Genomic DNA, 20,562 nt, shown 5'->3' with positions numbered 1-20,562 from the left:
TTGACCTAACATCACTCTTGCACCCTTTTTTAATATTGAAACAACGTCAGGTTTTGATACTGAATCAATGTTGAATGCTGACATTGATTGGACGTCAAATTTTCAAACACTGTTAATGTTGAAACAATGTCAGATTCTGATATTGAATCACTGTGTATCATTGTGAATCATTGTGTATGATCCACAAATAGGAAACCCATTATATGCTGGACATAGTCTTACAATTTGTCATGTTCATAATAATATCCCAATAATATGAAGCATCTGGCATTAAATAATAAAAAAAAAGACAAGACATCTCTGTATCACTAACAAAGTAATTTATTATATTAAAAAACGTTTCTTTGTTACATGTATTGGTTACAGGTCACTTGTTTTTTTTTAATTTACTCGGGGATGGAGCTGGATATCGGGCATCCTGCACCAACCATGTGATCTGGAGCGTAGCGGAGACATTTCTGCACTGCTTGGGCGAAAACTCAGAAACAGCGTTTACCCCCACCTGCTGAGTCAGGCCATCTAGGACACAAACAAACAAAAAAAGAAGAAAGGAGAAAAAAAAAAGGCCAAATTAGAGCTTAAATATGAATAACCTCTTGTCAATTGTCTTCAGCAGGGAGAAATTATGGGATTAATATGAAAGTCACAAGGCAGAAATCAGCAAACTGCTGCCTCACTTTGATTCTCAAAGAGACTAATTTTCTAGAGATAAAATGAATAAACCAAACTATTTGCAGGTATCAGGCTGTTGTTCTCCTTTATCTCATAGTGGACAGAAATTGTTTTTTGGAGTGGCACAAATACTTTTTGTGGCATCAAATTTGAAGCAGAACAGCTGATTGTTCTGTAAATAGTTTGAAATGTTTATTTAAAAAAACGCCTTAGCTGCATTTTCAGGTAAATAGCTGCAAAAAACTTTGTTTTTTGCATAACTCAGTTACTTTTTTTGAGGAAGTAACTATATAATTAATTGCCCAACATTGGGCATTATATACTGTATTTTGCAGACAAAGAGTTACAGGACTCTCTCCCAGACCACAGACTCATACTCATAATACAAGTCAGAGCTTTACTAAAAAAAAAGATTAAAAAAAAGAAGAAGAAGAAGAAGAAGAAGAAAGTTTTGTTTTCAAAATTGGAGTTAAAGTTATTTTTTACTTCCAATAGTGTTAACACACTACACAGGTCATGAACAAGATTTTTTTAAATTTTCATTGTAAGTGGGCTAAAACAGTTAATTAAAAGTAGTCTAACATAAATGCTGTAATTTGATTATTTTAATAAACCATGTAACTTGGATGGATTCGATGCTGGCGTGACCACCGTGCACACGTCTGCTGTTGCTCACAGTGGTCCAAGGGAGTTTGTGCGTTCACTCAGACACATGAAAAATAAGAGGGAACATTGCTTATGTATAACTTGCATATTATAAGCTGTACATGTTAACCTCCTATCATGTGGCCAATCTGAAAGTAAGCATCAGCTCCTCACCTATTCAATTTTGAAAGGAGAGGTCCACAAGTGTTAGAGGGAAAGTATTAGTCATTAATGAAACACAAACGATGGATGTATCCTTTGGGTCAGTTCAGCTGTATTGTATTTATATAACACCAAATCACAGCAGTCACCTCAAGGCACAATATATAGAGAAAAAATAGAGAAAACCCCAACAATCAGACAGTCCCAATGAGGAAGCACTTGGCAACAGCTGGAAAAAAACTCCCTTTAAACAGGAAGAGACCTCTGGGCAGGCTCAGGGAGGTGGCTGATGGCCATTTGTTTTGCAAGTTCTGGTTACAAAACAAAGTTAGAATGTATAGAAGTCCATAAAAGGACTTCAATGCTCTTTATTTATTACCTTGTAAACATTTTCCTGGTAAAGTCTCTCTGTAAAGTTTCAATGGTTTCTCTTGGGTGGAGGCATGGGCAGATTTTCAGTGCTGCCGACCAAAGGCGGGGCTGCCCTTTCCTGGGCTTGCTTTCACACATTTGCGAATCACTGCCTTCATCAGTGCTGTGTATTTGAAGACCGTTAATGGTAGTGCAACTCTGCAAGATCACTGCGTTCACTATGGAAATCAGTCGGCCTAATTTAAACTCTGACTTTTGCAAGTTCCAATCTTCCTGGTTACGTTGATGATATTCTGATTTTTTGTCCCATGTGACCATATCAGGCAAGTATTGCAGAGTCTCCTACAGAAAAAGTTGACTGTGAAACCTGAAATATGTGAAGTCCAAGCTGAGTGACCTTTGTTCCTTAGCCGTATCTTAGAAAGTGGACAAGTGAACACAGGCCAGAGAAAGTGAAATCCATAACAGACTGGCCCATCCCAGAAACAACAATAGTTTCTTGGTTTGGCATATTTCTATCATCGAATCTTTAGAAATTACAGTTAGATTGCTTTGCTTCTAATCCAACTCACCTCGTCTTCCAGGCCCGTTATACAGTCATCAGAAGCAAACAATTGTAAATGACCTAGGTTTGCTATTTTTCAGTCACTTCAGCATCATCATTACTTACTGCCCAGGCTCCCACAAACCAGCTCTGTTGAACGTGTCTATGTCATCTTTTTTTAGCAGACTCCGACCCGGATGAACCGGAACCCATCCTGCCGCATTCCTACGTCATCAAGCCATTACTTGGGAGACTGAAAATCAGATCCACCAAGCTCTACAATGGATCCTGGCTCCCCTAACTGATTGTATGTCTCATTTTCCATGTTTCCATGTTCCATGCTAGAAATAAGAGCACCTGATCACCGGCTAGTCAATTGTAAGCATCCTCAAGAGCTAGAAGTAGCTCTTTGTGGTGGCTTCCCTTCCTAGGACCCATTTAATATGAGTGGAATATACTTGTAACACTCACACACACACACACACACACACACACACACACACACACACACACACACACACACACACACACACACACACACTAACCTCCTCCTCAGCAAAAAGGAGAACCCCAGCCCAACAATATTCTCCAGGTCAGAAAGTCTGTCTGAGATATTCGCTTAAAATTCTTGTCTAAGAAGCTAGCTCCCAAGTGCTTTGGACCCTTTGAGGTGGAGAGAAGTATCAATCCATCTGCTGTATGTCTGAAGATACCTGCTTCTATGAAGAGCCATCCCACCTTTCATGTTTCTCAGTTGAAGCCAAAGTTGTCCAGTCCTCTTGGAGCCTAAGGCCCACAGCTGAGTTGGTACAGGAACAGCATTCGGGTTCTGTGATTCTCTGCAATTCAATGGCAATATTAACAGTCACTTTGTAACTTTGCATTTGTACCCTCCTAGGACCTGGCGTCCACATATGTGGACATCACATTTGGGTTATTTAGACCAAAATACTAAATTTTGCTCTATAAGGGCCTGATATCCACTTACGAGGACATTATACTGCTACTGTTCTATCAACATTTTAAACGAATATCCTCATATGTGGCTTTTATTTTTCTTAAAAACACAAATAAGGTAAAAAATAATAATAATAATCAGGTAATTCCTTGTATTTACATTCATCGGGCCGCAATCAGCCCAAATATCAAAGAGAAATTAAAAATGCATGCTGTGGAAGAGTTCGGGTCTTAGGAGGTTATAGTATTATAACCAGAATACACTCAAAGGGCAGCCAAGTTAAGCCCGATGTTGCAAAGAGAGGATGATACATTTATAAATTAGACACCAGTTACATGCAAACCTTTGCCAATCTATCTGAGAGTGATTGCAGTCAGTCCGAGTTGGATCTTGATGTTAAAACCCAGCAGTCACTTCAACTACTTGCAAATGGATGCCATCCCAGTTTTACTCTAGTGTGAATGAGCTATTATGTAGCTTGTGATGTCAGGTTAAAAAGTCCAAGATGACAATGTTCAAAATACTGAAACACCACTGGGTAATGTTGTGACTTCAGAGCTATTGTTACTTTGTAGTAGAATTAAATACTTCTCGACATTAATACAAATATTTGTCAGAAATTGCACAATAAGCTTACCTGTTATATTACTTTTTTCTTTAAAATAAGGACAAACCTATTTGCTGGAAGAAAAGCCCTCTCTCTGTCCCAGAGGTTGTTGTCTTGAACCATTAATTGCTGGTGCAGCATGGGACTGTGGGAGCTGTTGCTCATTTCCCTTTGTTGGAATGCCTGGTTCATTAAATTGACTGAGCAGGATGGTTTTGAGGAGAAAAAGATGATAGTTTCTCAGGGTAATAACAGGCCTCAGGATAAGCTATGTTTAAAAGGCTACCGCAATGGCTACCCAGCGCTCCCATGACCCTAGCTGCTGGGGACGGCACTGGCCAGACACAATTAGTGGTCACAGATACCTAGGTGCTTGTGTGTTTGTATGTGTGGGTGGGTGGATGCTTGCATGCTTGGATGGATGGGCGTGTATGAAAATGTGTGTGCACATATACTGTGTGTGTGTGTGTGTGTTTATTTGTAAGCCCATAAAACCCACATTCCAGATTCAGTATCAGTGTCAGTGGGTGTGTTCACCCTGTCTGTCTGTTGATGATGGCTGTGCTTACTGTCAACGTGTCCCTGAAAAACAACTGGCTAGTCTGTGGGTCAGTGGGAATCCATCTGCCACCTAAAGCTAAAACACAAGGAGATGTGTGAACAATTTAATGCATTACATTTTCTTTGCTACGCGCCTTACTTCAAGGAATATACAGTCCAGAGGAAAACAGGGCTCTTTCCTTATGATTGTACACCAGTACCCCAAAGAATATTTGTCCACTGGACTAGTTTTCGGACACTGTCTGGCTGTGTGTGGGTCTTTAAGAGCTTATTCTCTGGTTCATTTCTCTCAGATTAACAAAAGAAGAACATTTCACTTTATCGCAGTGGAACAAAAGCAGATATGGAGCCAAGTGTGCGCAGTGAATGCGGGGTTGATCTAACCAATTTGGCCTCGTGGGAGATGGGAAAACTGTGTTTGTGCATAGATGAGTTAGTCTATTTATTTATTTTTTACAAGTTAACTTAAACTAAAGAATCAGGATTTAAAAAACAGAAACATATGGAAGTTTGTCTCGTAGTTTGTCCACTCTGCTCGCCGAGGGTTATTTAAGAAGTTATACTTACTACATGTTGAGTTCAAGTTAAACATGAACAGAGAAAGCATGAGTTCTTACATTTTTGATTATTGAGTGTCAATGTAATCATAATCATCATTTGTCCTTTTCTTTCACAGGAACAGAGAGGTGGAGGGACAAACATATTTATACGATTATGATTAAGCAGTCAGAAAGCTGCATTGCATTCCTAACTGACACACATTAGGCAGAACCATTGCTGCAGGAATCACAGGCTGTAGTGACGGCCCTTGTTTCAAACCAAATTAAATAGTAACATTTTTAGTGTGTTTAGCTTGTTTTGTTTAAACTGTAGTTTCTTTTGTAAATGCTTACTATGCTTAACAATTTACCCTCCCAGCTGCAAATCATTTTTAGTTTAACTGATAGATGTCCTAAAATATCCACAGACTTCAGGACTTGACTGGATTTGCATTTGTGTGGGTTTTTTTCTTGTTTTTACAAAATGTGATGTTCACTTCAGTTGCTCAGCGAACCGTGTCGAGGCTCACGAAAGCCTCTGGTTAGCTTCACTGTACCTGCTCGAGACCGACAGGCTTTCCGAGACTTCGTACACACAAACAGCCCAGCCCGACCGCTCGCTCCCTCTCACACACACAAACAGTTCTGTATGGCAGTTCTATTGGGGCTCTTCACATTGTCCAGACGGCCCAGTGTCAGGCAGTGAAATGAATGGCTGTTTATATTAGAAGGCTGGTTTAATGAATTAGACCCACAGCTCCTCTGTGTCAGCACCAGGAACACAGAGACCAGACCCTCTCCCTTCCTTACCCCTTATACACGGCAGGGGGCGGGGACACCCTGATTGCATCCTGTGGGACGGGTGACTCAGGGCGCCCGACGGCGCCCCTCTAAGGGCTCCCTGCTTATTTACAAAAGGCATCTGGCAGAAGCTGTGCATGGACCCTTCTCTTGTTCCACATCCCCCTTTTTGTTAAGCTCACCTATCACATCTCCCCCATAGTAGCTGAGATGGGCAGAGGCTTGCATGTTTATATACACGTGTGGGAGGGTGAACCAAGTGGAGAGGATTACTGAGCAGCTCGCACATGTTTGAACAAATATGTATACAACATGAGGTTTGCCACCCAGCCGTACATATATACAGGCCTCCAATGAGACCCACCTCTGTTTCTACTCACTCTGCCGAAAAAAGAGAGAAAGGTGGATGTCACCCCACATCCTCATCAGCCCACTGAGGAGAGGAGTTCCTGACTCTGTGCCTCGGGATAGACAAAGACTAACAGATGGAGAGGAGAGGAAGAAAAGAACACAGGAGAGGAGGCAGGAGGCAAGTGAAAAGGAGAGGAGGAAGAGACTATAAGAAGGGAGCTGGATGGGAAATGGGGAGATGAGGAAAGGGGGAAAAGGGAAATGACCAGAGAATACAAGGGCCAAGGGTGTGAGGGAAGGAAACTAGGAACAAATGTGAAAGGAAAGCAAATCAGGAAAAGAAAAGAAAGGGCTATGAATGAAAAATGGAAAAAGACAACTGAGGAGAGGAGGAAAAAAGTAAAGGAAGCAAAAAAAAGGAACAGCAGAAAATAAAAGAGTTGACAATAAAAGAAAAAATAATAACAAAAGACAACAAAGGGAAACAAGTAAAAGAGGAGTATGAACAAGGACACCCGAGGAGATAAGAAAGCAAGAGGGGGGAAAAAACTTTTAGAAAACAAATGATGGGCAAAGAAAAGAGGAGAAACTCAGAGACAGGAAGGTAGGATGAGAAAGAACAAAAACAGAGAGCAGGATAGATGCAGACAGAGGGAACAAATGAAGGAAAGGAAAAATGCAGTGCAAATTTGTAGAAAAAACACACAAGGATCAAACACAATCACAACATGGAGTCAGAGACACACATTTTATAATCAGCAAAGCTTTTTCTCCCCACACACTCCAGCCTGCACAGTAGTAACATGCTTACTGGTCATACACGTGAGCTCTGAAATGATTCCACCTCTTCTTGGCTTAAAAAAAACAGTAATTATTTTTTTGGGAGGGGGGGTCTCATCTCCTCTCATTTTCTTTTGTGTTCACCCTCGTCTGGTCCCTCTCTCCTTCTCATCCCCGTCTTTAAATTGCCCAGCATCCTGCAGAGCTGAGGAGCCTCTCAAATTGCCTTTGTCCATTTGCTTACGACAAGACCCAGGGACCGTGTGTGTGTGTGTGTGTGTGTAGGTTTGCATGTATGTATGTGTGAAGGGAGTCTGTAGCAGCGGGGTGGTGGGTTGAGATTACTGTAATCATGGGGTGCTACCTGTTCATTAAACACACAGTGGGAACTCTGCTTACAGCGTTTAGGAACCAATTAAAGCAGAACAAGCTATTAACATTAGCAGCATTAGCCAGAGGAGTGTATGCATGTGTGTGAGTGAGAAAGAGGAAGAAAAAAAGAGTCACTACAATTCAGTATGCAAGTGTTTCAATCACTTGTAAAGGACTATGTGACTAACAGTGACTGATGAGCCCGAAAACGTGCAATCAAGAGAGAAAATAAATGAAAAGAGTAGAGGAGGAGGGATGATTCAGGAGGATAATGGGAAGTGGTAAATTCAAACTTTAGCAAGTTGTGAATGGCCGTGATTATAATACAATATCTGTGAAGATGGTGTGTGATTGCTCAGGTAGGGGAGGAGGAACTTGTCCTCCTTGAGAAAGGGAGGGTATAGAGAGGTGCGACATGGACTCTGGTGAGCGTAATTATCCGTATCTCCAAGCTCCTCTCCAGCTGGCACAATGGAGAGTGATTTGATAGAGACGAAATGCCTTGATGGGGCCTCGATCTTCATCTCCTCAGTTCATGAAACTCATTTCTGGGATTCATCCAATTAGAGACAGTTTCTGTTTGTGACTTTGGAACTTGGGCAAAAGCAAAGGATTCATTTGTAATGCTTATCAGGCTGCAGTCAAGAGCATCGGGGATGATATTAAAAGTAAGTATTTGGCTGACAAAGTTGTAACAGTGTTTACTTCTGTTGTGCGCTTTGTTTGGCTTTTAGGTCGTAATGATGCTTATGACTTCTTACAGGGTTATTTTGTATTTGGTATGTCTCTTCCTCATTCAGTTTACTTCCTGTTTTATTTTAGAAGTTAGTTCCTCGTGTGGCTTTCTGTGTTTTTACTTTCTTTCTTTGTTCTTTTTCTGAACTCTTTAGTGTCCCCTGAGTACAGGGGCCTGTACTCAGGAGTGACACTGAGGCTATTTTCACCTTGATAAGTCAAACCAGGGGTTCCCAGCCTGGCTGTACGTGAGCTCACATGATAAGGGAGGGGCTGTCAGCATCTGACCAATCACAAACATGAACAGGTTAATGAGAGCAAGAGAACATAAAACTGTTATGTTTAAATAATATAAAGAGGTAAAAAAAAAAAAAATAGTAGTCTGAAAGCAACAACTGTGTTAGGTACACCTGTTCAACTGCTTGTTGATGCATATATCTCTAAAATTAGAAATATCCTGTCTCAGAGTGACGCTGAAAAACTAGTTCATGCATTTATTACTTCCAGGCTGGACTACTGTAATTCATTATTATCAGGATGTCCAAAAAACTCACTGAAAAGCCTTCAGCTAATCCAAAATGCTGCAGCAAGAGTCCTGACAGGGACTAGAAAGAGAGAGCATATTTCTCCTGTTTTGGCTTCCCTTCATTGGCTTCCTGTTAAATCCAGAATTGAATTCAAAATCCTGCTCCTCACATACAAGGTCTTAAATAATCAGGCCCCATCTTATCTTAATGACCTTGTAGTACCATATCACCCTATTAGAGCGCTCCGCTCTCGCTCTGCAGGCCTACTTGTTGTTCCTAGAGTATTTAAAAGTAGAATGGGAGGGAGAGCCTTCAGTTTTCAGGCCCCTCTTCTGTGGAACCAGCTTCCAGTTTGGATTCGGGAGACAGACACTATCTCTACTTTTAAGATTAGGCTTAAAACTTTCCTTTTTTCTAAAGCATATAGTTAGGGCTGGACCAGGTGACCCTGAATCCTCCCTTTGTTATGCTGCAATAGATGTAGGCTGCCGGGGGATTCCCATGATGCATTGAGTTTTTCCTTTCCAGTCACCTTTCTCACTCACTATGTATTAACAGACCTCTCTGCATTGAATCATATCTGTTATTAACCTCTGTCTCTCTTCCACAGCATGTCTTTATCCTGTCTTCCTTCTCTCACCCCAACCGGTCGCAGCAGATGGCCGCCCCTCCCTGAGCCTGGTTCTGCCGGAGGTTTCTTCCTGTTAAAAGGGAGTTTTTCCTTCCCACTGTCGCCAAAGTGCTTGCTCATAGGGGGTCATATGATTGTTGGGTTTTTCTCTGTATCTATGAAGCGCCTTGAGGCGACTTTTGTTGTGATTTGGCGCTATATAAATAAAATTGAATTGAATTGAATATATAATCAGCCACATGGCAGGAACTTAATGGTCCAAACAGCTCGCTGAACTTCAAACCGATCAGATCAGAACAGTGAATAAACCTTATGTGATTTGAATATGTCACTGTTGTTGGTGCCAAAGGGGTTTGTGTGAGTATTTCCTGGAATTTTCCCACACAGCCACCTCTGAAGTTTACAGAGAAAGTTCAGAAAAAGAGAAAATATTCAGTGAGCAGCAGGTCTCTGGGCAAAAATACCTTACGGATGCTAGAGGGCTGAGAAGAGTGGTTCGACGATAGGAAGAAAACAGTAACTCAAATAACCATTTATTACAACCAAAGTATGCGGACGAGCATCCCTGAACTCAAAACATATCAAATCTTGAAGCAGATGAGCTACATCAGCAGAAGACCACATCGACTCCTGTTAGATAACGAGTTGAACTTGAGGCTACATTAGTGCGGAGAATATCTTTTTGACACATTTTGATCCCTTAGTACCATCTGAGTGTTGTTGCCGTTTGTCCATTTATGAATCTTCTTCCTGCTTCCTGATGCTTTATCAATAAAATTGACTCAGTAGCTCCTAAAAATAAAGTAAGCATTCTCTGTGGATTGACCTCTCCCAATCCTTTTCCTCATTGTTTAGCTTCTCTTTGTATTGTGTTGTGTCACGGGTCATTTGGATGCTTTTTTCATGCATTCATTATTCTGTTTTCCTCCCTATCACCTGCTAGGGTCTGACTTTGTTTTGGTTCTGGTTTTGTATGAAAAACAACACGGCGGTGACAACCCAGAATGCATAGCAATTCCTGAGCTGACATATGTTTATGTACATACAAGTCGGCCAGTTTGACTGGTGCAACTTTGTTTTTTTTAAATGAAAAGGAGCAGTTGGTAGCATTGAGTTTAGTTAGCAAGGAAAATTCAGAGAATACCGTGATCCCCAGATGGCTGCCCCTCCCTGAGCCTGACTTTGCTGAAGATTTCTTCCTGTTAAAAGGGAGTTCTTTCTTCTCACTGTCACCAAGTGCTGCTTAAATGGGGATGTTTGATTGTTGGGGTTTCTCTGTATTATTGCTGGATCTTTACCTTAGAATGATAAAGTGCCTTGAAGTGACTGCTGTTGTGATCTATCACAGTATAAATAAAATACAATTGAACTGAGCTGACAGAAATGTCATTTTTAGTTAGCAAAAATAATAGCCTAAATTATATTATAACCTATTCTGTCAGTGCGCTGCTATTTGCACTTTCATAACTCTGACAGTCCATCCATAGACTCAAAGTGGGTCCAGAAGTCTCGTCGTCCTACATTTCAGTAAAAGCTGCAGTTGTTAAAGATTTATTAGTTCCAAGTCCAACAGGAACAGATCAGTCAGATTCCAGAGCAATGCACACCTGCACTCAAGTATCAATGCAAACAATGACAGTGCCCACTGTAACATTTTTGTACTACTAAACAAATTGCACCCAAGCAGTCACTTAAAATGGCCAGGCCATTGATTATGCATGACATTAAGCCATAAAACATTTTAAAGGTCTACCTAAAAATCATGCATACAGTTGCCACATACCAGGACCAAAGGTTTTACAATTTTTTACATTTTGGCAAGGGGACTGAGTTGGTTTTGGAGCCAGCAATTTGAATAGCTTACCAGTATTTAGGCCAAAGCTATGTGTTGAGTCATGCTACGTCACATGGGCTAAAAATAAATGAATAAATGATAAACCTGACACGGGATAAAGGTTACACAAAAAATAAACAATTAAAAAATACACTACACTAAAAATTGAAACCAGAGCTCGTGTTTAGATCAGGCAGATTGAATTTGATCTGAGGAAAGAAAGAAAAAACACTCAAAACTAATAATTTCAAGTTGTTGTTTTTTCATCTAATTTCTCTCATCTTAACTTTTCCATCAAAGCTTTACTCTGTCATATCTCCTGGGTGCCATATTTAATACCCATCTAACAATGGACCAGATAATGTCTCAAGTATAATTGTTCACCAGGAGAGGTAGAAACATGCAGTGCCATTGTCTGTCTTCCTTTTGTAGTTAGTTAAAAGGTGGATAAATAAGATGCAATTTAGAGACTTTTAAGACATAATTTTTTTCCTCTTGCCTTAATCACTGTGAAATTACCTCTGGGTGAGGGCTGTCATTAAAATAGAAGAGGCACTTGCTTCTTGGATGCTCGAGGCAAGCATGAAGCGCTAATAGCATAGTGCCTCGATGGCACTGACGATTTTAACGGGCTCTGTATTATCCTGCTGTGCCTATAGCCGTGGCTACACCACCCGCTCGCCGAGGATGTCTTATGATGGTCTATTTGTAGATTGTGACAGCTGTTTCCTGTGATAAATACACTGTAAAAGCTGCTTCATGATATATGCAGAGCCATGTAGTTTCATACTAAATGTATTTTTCTGAGAACCTTTACTTTGATGGCCCACTTAAACTAGTTACTGCTCCGTCACACTGTACTGGAGTTCAGTTAGTATTACCCCCTAGTACAATCTAAATCTTAATCTCTCACTTTCCTTATGAAGTCAAAGGCAAGCTGACTCCCATCGTCGACAGTTCCTTGTCAAAAGAGCCCAGCTCTGGCCCTGGGTTTATGTCCCACAGGGTGGCTTCTCGCCCTGGGCTAGAGGACCCCGAAGTGACATGGACAACAACCTCCAGATGTTAGCCTGCATTAGGACCTGACAGCTTGCCATGTCACTGCCTACAGTACCACGCAGTTCCATCACTTCCCATCTGCTGCCCAACACCTCTCGAGGGAGAGAAAGTGGGTGGGGATGGGAAAAGACTGAGACTTTGCTGCCCTTCATTCTAGATTAGGAGACTAAACATCACAACACTGACAGATCGTGCTGGGAGGGAGGCAGGCATCTGATTTGTCCCAGCATCCAGCCAGAGTTATGAAGAACCATCTTCGGCCCAGAAGACCAAGTCCCTGCAACACGTACGGGCTCAGCACCATGGAGCTGAATCAGGCTGAGGCAGGCTGACTCCAAGTTATTTAAGAAACTTCCATTTACATGGGTCAATATGAATCTGACCCCAATATTACATGAGTCACTAGAGTCCTGTTGGATATTTGGAGACCAAGAAGATGGAAGCATGGACATTTCTAATTACTTTTATTTTATGTTTGTTTTTACAATTTTTAAAAATATTTATCACTTTTGACTAATGATAGAACTAATCAGCAGATTAAATAAACAAATGTAATAACTGTTTGTTGTGTCCCTAATATGAACCTTTGATATATAAGTCATAATAAATGGTAAATGGCCTGTATTTATATAGCGCTTTACTAGTCCCTAAGGACCCCAAGGCGCTTTACATATCCAGTCATCCACCCATTCACGCACCCATTCACACACTGGTGATGGCAGCTACATTGTAGCCACAGCCACCCTGGGGCGCACTGACAGAGGCGAGGCTGCCGGACACTGGCGCCACCGGGCCCTCTGACCACCACCAGTAGGCAATGGGTGAAGTGTCTTGCCCAAGGACACAACAACCGAGACTGTCCAAGCCGGGGCTCGAACCGGCAACCTTCCGATTACAAGGTGAACTCCCAACTCTTGAGCCACGATCGCCCGTAATAATAATAAACAGAACATCTGTGTGTGTTTGGATTCTATGCAGTGTTGCACCATGAAATTAGAAAGGCTCAACAACATATATGCACAAAAATCAAAGATGTGAAAAAAAAAAACCCTAAAGTCATAAAGTGGACATTAAAATAAACCATTGAATGGTGGGATAAGTTTTGCCCAATGAGAAAATAGCCTGATGTTTGGCTCCCCCTCCTGGAAACATGGACTAACATCATGCACAGGACATGAACCTCTCAGTATCTCAGGCCTGCTACTGAAAAGCAGTTACTGAGGACTCACCACAGCCATGCTGGCACAGCTACACCTGCTACTGTACTAACATCTGATTTGGAAAACAAACGGTGCATTCATGTGTTCAACATGTATTTTAAAATGGCATCATACGTTGTATAAGTTATACATTTACTGTTTTTCCTGTGTTTCTTTATCTGTGTCTCTATTTGTCCTTAAGTTAATGTCTCCTTTGGTCATTTCCTGTTGTACTTTGTTAGTCACTTTTATGTGTCTCCCCCCCCCCTTCCTCCAAACACACACACACACCAATCACCTGCCACATCCTCACTGATTTTACTAATTCAATAAGACTTTGCTGTCAGTAAGCTCTAGTGTTTTTGCTGCTAACTTGTCTTTAAATCTGTCAGAAACTACACTTCCATCTTACAGCCATGGTGTTTGTCTGTGTGCATACCAGCAAGCAAGTATAATCCAAGGAGAAACCTCTGGAGCCGTCCTGACTTTACAGCATTAGAAAAGACTTGCATGACACCATGCCAAGCCCTATGACAGTTATATGTTAGAGGTGCATATATTGTAAACATACCTGCAGCAGGACGAGATCAAGTATACACGACCAGAAGATTTGGTCAGGAAGAGAAGTCTTTATTTAGCTGGGATACATACTGTTATATTTGATTATTAGTCAGATAGAAAACACAGTAGCTTTTCAAAATAAAAGCAAGGTCCATTTAATTAATTATATATATTTATAGCTTTAAAACACACTTCAATAAATATTTTTCTTCTTTTGGTCTTTATTTCTCCTGTCAGCTTTACAAAAACACACAATGGACTATGAGAACAGTTGAGGGAACTGCACTGGTTTAAAAGGTCAGTGGTGCAGATACAGGCCAATACACACATTGTAGATGCCACAGATATTAGCCTACGAAACCTAAAACACCTTTACACATTTCCAAGTGTTTCACATGTTTGTCCACGTCACTACGGCAGGTATAAACAACTCTCCGATTATTCACATGAACGTTAAGCACTATTTGACCACTGGTAGCATCACACACGCTGAAGAGTACAGGGAGGGTTAGCTCTAAGTTAAGACACATGGATTAACAGGTACATTGCAGTACAATTGTAGCACCCATCTTTTACATGGCTAGTCTACCACTCCCACACCTCAAACTCACACCTAATGGGTGAATGGTGGCTTATTTTAACCTTGCATATTTCCCATTATTGTGTTTCAATCAGACAGACTCAAGTAAGAACACTTTTTGTTGATATTGTTTTGTACTGAATCATTACAGTGGAGGGGAGGGCAGAGTAAGCACGATTCATGGAGCAGCAATTGGCACAATAATGGGAAATATCTGAAACAAACCAGAATTCTGCTTAAATATTGAATCACAGTGAGAGAGAAATCTTTCCGTGGATGTGTTCCCACTTTTGAAGTCATAAAGGGAAATAGCTTCAAGGATCCGGGAGCAGCAGTGGGTTACCAATGGGATGCAATGCACTGAATGTAAAGCATTGTACTGAATGGTGACTGCAGTACCTTTGGCAGAGGTAAACACTGAAGGTTTAATACTGCAAAACATCTGACATTGGCCATCATCACACGAGGTGACGTGAAGACAAAACGTACGAGTGCTGGATTAGCTGAACCCTGCTTTTCTTCCCAGGATAATGCCACTCTTTCTGCGAGCTGAATTCAGTGACTACAGATCTTCATGACTGACCTCACCCTTGCTTGAAACAAACTACAGTGAACGACATGCTCAGCTTTATTAACTTGTGCGCAACAAAAGCACAATTTAGTTTTTTTTAATTAGCCCCTTCTAAATGTACTTCAAGCTTTCACCAGCAGGTGGGAGCATTTTACCAGCGGGTAAACACAACAGTAATAGATGGTTAAAGACTGAAAGGTTGTTTCTTTAAAATCTGCTCAAACCTTTGGTTATTTTTTGAAAAAAAAAATGTAAATAACAAAGTACTTGTTAAGTACCTTTAACAAAAAAGAAAATGTTTTTGTGAGAAAACCGTGTGCTACTGAGAAGTCCCAAGATGGTTTTGATTGTTGCACAGTGTTGCACTGATCACATTAATCACAATGCACGTAGTGATGTCGGTTTGGTAGCTTCTTGAACAAAAAGGGTTTTGAGAAAGGGAACTTTCTCTGTTGTGTTGATGAAAATATTGCTTGTTTTCTGTCTGCTTGCATCTGTAGAATAATATCACTGATAAAATAAACCTGAGCAGGATGTTCACTGAACTGGTTTAACCTGGAAGCTGACTTTCATACCATACAGATACCAAATGAAAGCAATAGCTGCCTGGAAGGTATAAAAGGACACTCATTGGAAAATTTCTCATATGTTTTGCTATTATAGAAGTAAATGGGTTCGATCAAGCGACAAAAAGAAACAAAGATCTGGTTCATTTGATTCATCCAGCTACACATTTGGGTTCAGGTGCAGATTCCTGACACGCCACAGAGGTCGAATTCCAAAAAAGAGATCAAGCAGCCATTTTTCTTGGCTTACATACTGCCTTTGTTCAATGCATCAGCTCAGTGATCACGAGCTTTATAAATAGAGCATAAAACTCATTACGTCAAAGAGAAGTTTATGATCTTCATAAAAGTTTCTTGATATATTTGGACAAGCAAACATTTGAAGGTGAAACAGTAAAAATAATAATACAGGGCCTATTTTAAAAGAAGTAAAACTTAAAATTATTATTTTCTTTTTGGTTTTTGTCAGTTCCATCATAGAAAACGTAATGTCCATAACATTAGGGGCTCCCATTTTTATCGTTCTGCTGTTCTCTGTGCTCCTGAAGACTTTGCCATCATACTCACAGCTGTGAATGTCTACAAATCTGGTAATTGATTTCATATGTTTTCCAACTTATATGATATGATATTATGATATTATATACACCATTTGATGCAAAGACAAACCAGGATTTTAAGTCTTGCAACTAACGGTGCCACAAAAAGGGTTTACTGTTTGAAAAAGAAGCTCAGAACAAAACTGGCTGAGTTGCTCAGTCATTATATCAGGAATGACCAAAGGCAGCTTCGGAAGAAGAACCTCATGAGAACTATGGAGGTGGAAATAATCGGTTTGGGGTTGCTTCACTACCTTAGGGACTGTCGATTCCAGACACTGATTCAGCTATTAATTATGTGTGAGATCAGAGACTGATTGGAATGTATGCAAGGCCCTTTTGATGAGGTGATGATGTAAAGACTAGAAAATCAACAGGGGGTGGTTAAAAAAGAAGGAATGGAGGATTATGGAATGAGCTGGCAGACAAGAGTGTTTTGTGCACAGAGTAGCGAAGTACCACCCCATTTATCATTTATCAATACTAACTTCAGATGTCAAAGTTTACATACTTTATGTTGAATAAAAAGCGTTAATTTTCACCGTGGAGTCCTCTAAGACAGAAACATCATCTGTGCACAAACTCATCAGCAAACAGCCTAATAAGTTTTTAAACCCTGTGTTTTTCTCACACCCTGCCTTTAGGCACTGTTTCAAAGCTCATCTAGTGTTTACTTGTCCAAATATATTTTTAAAAAAAATTTCCGTGGGATGCTAATACTTTTTCACATGATGAGTTATTCCAAGGATAAGCTTAACTTAACACAGAAAAGCTAGTACTGTGGTTTGTTTACCTGCAGCTCACAGACCATTAATGCAGAGAGATCCTCCCTGCAGTCCTGGAGAGCTCTAGGCAGTCAACACCTCCTATGACCCGATGAAAGCATTCACAAACTTGCCTCTTGGGGGCAGTAATCCTCCACAGAGGACCCGAAACACCAGCGACCGAAATCCAGCATCATCGGGTGAGGAATTAGGGCACCGTTGTATGGTGACAAACATAAGCGCTCCAGCACAAACTCACATCTTGAAGCCTCCAGTGAGTCAGAGTGTTATTAATAGACCCAAACAGCAGGCGCTGTCACCACGTCTACTGCTCCCGGCCAATTACGAAGCTCTGCAGGTGTGCCCACCGACCCACACATGCAGCCAATATCAGACACTTCTTCTATTCTGCAACCTTTGCTCTCTCGCCATTATTTGTTTTCTACTTTGTGAAGCCCTTTCACAGACACGCACACACTCACACACACCCAAAGAAAAACATGGAAATGTTATTAGGTCAGCTTCCTCCTGTGGCTATGACTCAGTACACCAGCTCTGTCACTGCCCACCTGGAGTCTCGGGAAGAGCAGCAGGAACAAGAGGATGGAGAGAAGTAGGGGGTAAGAAGGAGGTTATTACAAAACACGGCAGACTCATTCAGAAGATACAGTAGCTTTGCACATACACGTCTGCACAGGACTAAGTCAGTTAGTAAACCCTGTGCTTCTCATTATATCTTGTCTACTCTAAAAATGCCACTGGCTGTTAAGCTCCAATATTTAGCCGTGGCCCACGTACCTGCTCTCCTGAAACGGCAAAAGAAACATTCAAAATGTCTTTTAGTCTTAAGTTAGGTTAAGATGCCTCCTCCTTCAAACACGGAGGTGGAACTTAAGTTGGTCGGCACTGGATTACAATCACAAGTCAATCCAGCAGAACTAAGATGCGATTTTTATTGTATCTCAAACAAAATTAAGAAAACAGTGTTGTTTGCAAAGGTACCTATTTTCTGTCATTATGGTCCCAGCGGTGGCTGCTCTTATTAAACGTGGCCAAATATTCAAATGAGTGAGTAAGCGTCTGCTTCTAACTGCTCTGTTTCACACAGTTTTTCTACTCTTGGCTCCGTATGACAGGCTATCAGACAGGACAGGATTTACCTAATATGGTCATTTGAGGCACACAGCTCTTTGAGCAGAGAAGCCCCAAATCTGCAAAGGGCAGCTGGTCAGAAGAAGTAAAACAACTTTATAAGACAAATAAGGAATATTTTTATTTACCATAAATCACGAAAGCCACTCTACTAGAGTTCTGGAGTGGAACAGGCCCACTTTAAGACATGTCACCCTTAAAAAGCTTGAGCTGAGAGTTTCTGGAGTCATGCTAGATTGGCCCCAATCAGCAGAGTTTAAGAACAGGTTTCCCGTGTTAAAAAGAAGCACACGTTAATGCTCAGACACAGAAGAACACCATCACTGACACAACCATGAACAGCCCCTGCCACACATCATATCACATGTGTTTTAGTTGATTTCTTTTATAACTGAGTTGCACAGTTCATTCTATTGTTGAGTTATACAGTCTTTGTGTATTACTTTAGTTGAAATTATTGCTACACCAGTGTAGTCAACTTCATCCAAACTGCAGGAAGCCGCTCTTCCTCCACAGACTCTGAGCTTTCATTACACCGCATGTCAGCATAGTGAGGTGGTAACAAGATCCACACAGCAGACATGCAGTACTACATACACATCCTCTCCAATTACCACACTAACAAACAACAAATGCCAACAGCCCCACAGGCCATTGCGTGGAGATAATAAGAACCTGCGTGTGTGTGTGTGTGTGTGTGTGTGTGTGTGTGTGTGTGTGTGTGTGTGTGTGTGTGTGCGTGCAAGCTTCTGGTGCTTTCTTTGCACAAACACACAAACCAGAAGGAGAAATGTGTGAGTGTACTCGGAGATACAAGGGCATCTAGTAAGTGCATTAATCCTCAAACAGGGCAGATAAGGCCTACAGAGGTTAAGAGATTGCAGTCTGGAAAGAAGCGATACATTACACAAACGGCTGGATTGATTTGACCTGCAACCTTTCCAAACTCTCAAACCTCATTAATAAGCCTTCATATTTGAGATACGATCCTTTTTCTCCATCTGAAGCTCATTTTGTTTGAATGCTGTGAAGAAATTAGGCAGACACTGCTATGCTTTAAGGAGAACGAGTCAGAAAAAGGATACTTCCACTATTCAGGTGAAAGGACAGAGGTTAGTGATCATAACACTAACTGTCAGTCATGTTAGTATATACTCTACTTGATCGGTGGTCATCCTAACTGGATTAAACCTCAGTTTTCCTTTTAAATATTAAGCAACTGCAAACGTTTCTGCAGCTACGTCTAAAATACTAAAATTCTAGGCTAACGTAATCAGCAACTCTCCACCTGTGAGGTTTTCTCAATCTGTTATTGCACCTTTCCACCATTTCCAACACACACAGGCAATTTTGCTGCCTTCCCAAGGGACAGGCCAAACTAACAGCTCTACATTCGCTCCTTTCCAAAACTTCACCTCTGAAACGAAACACCAGTAATATGACGGTCATCATCTGGGGCTCCAGTGTCACAAACTACTAAGTTGTCTCTGATTTCCTCATTAATGAGGAAGAAACTATTGACTTTTAAATGCTGATTTAAGCTCTCAGAAAATTAAGTTCCTGTGTTTAACGTCTTTCTTCCACCGGCAGACATTCATGAGGAGCCTCTCTGCAGGCTGGACTCACCGTAAGGCTTTAGTCTACACATTTACTGCACTGTATACAGGAATACACTCTAGCATAGAGAAATCTATGTCTAATCTGTTGCTTTACACACCCAGGTCCAGGTTTTTCTTTTCTTTTTCTGTCTGCTATCCTCTGTAATTACTCTTTTCAATCCCTTTTCATCTTTGGCAGTGTGTTGGACCCGGGGGGTGGGGGGGGGGGGTGGGCAGGTGGGTCTCAGATGCGTCCGTTGCCGTGTGTGCTGCTTCGGCGGCCGGACAGGGGGTGGGAGGAGTAGTGCAGCTCAACTGTGGAGAAATTGGAGGATGAGGAATTGGAGGAAGAAGAGGAGGAGGTGAGTCCACAGGCTTCACAGGCCAGAGCCAGCTGCCTCAGGGCATCCAGAGAATCCATCTTAGCCCCACGTAACAGATCGCTCTGTCCCTGCAGCACAAAGGAAGACGCGTGAGTCTGACTCATACCTGCAAAGTCATGAACTTCAATGAAAGCAAAAGGTAACATTTAAATAGTTTTATAGTCTTTTGTTATTAGGGACGGGTGTATGCAGGAGGTGTTGGGGGGAATTCTCCTCGTATGTAAAAAGCTGAAATTCTGCTCATTTCAGGCTCCATATGTTTATTCTTGTTCTCCCCTGTAGCAGCTCTGCACGATCCCAGCTCCAAACAAGATTAGGGCTGCCACGATTAGTCAACTAGTCACGATTACGTCGACTATCAAAATCGTCGACGACGTCGTTTGAAGCTTTGTTAGAGCACAAAAGACGCAAGAATAAGTAGCAGGATTTAAGAGTGTAA

At 41.3% G+C, this 20,562-nt stretch overlaps 1 protein-coding gene across 2 annotated transcripts in view; it reads right to left on the bottom strand.

The window, feature by feature from the left end:
• Window positions 1–303: 303 nt before the first annotated feature.
• Window positions 304–20,562, bottom strand: part of plcl1 (phospholipase C like 1) — a 143,076-nt gene continuing 122,817 nt past the window's right edge. The window contains exon 12 of one of the 2 annotated variants that reach the window (XM_080291197.1): window positions 304–519. In XM_080291197.1, the coding sequence (XP_080147323.1) occupies window positions 511–519 (9 nt within the window). In that variant the 3' untranslated portion in view covers window positions 304–510. Of the gene's footprint in view, window positions 520–13,958; window positions 20,192–20,562 lie in introns of those variants that run through there. The other variant, XM_026146001.2, reaches the window with a different exon arrangement.

The sequence above is a fragment of the Astatotilapia calliptera genome, chromosome 16 (genome assembly GCF_964374335.1).
Source record: "Astatotilapia calliptera chromosome 16, fAstCal68.1, whole genome shotgun sequence".
NCBI lineage: Eukaryota > Metazoa > Chordata > Actinopteri > Cichliformes > Cichlidae > Astatotilapia > Astatotilapia calliptera.
The sequence above is the reverse complement of the archived record's forward strand: the minus strand, read 5'-3'. Positions and strand labels throughout refer to the sequence as shown.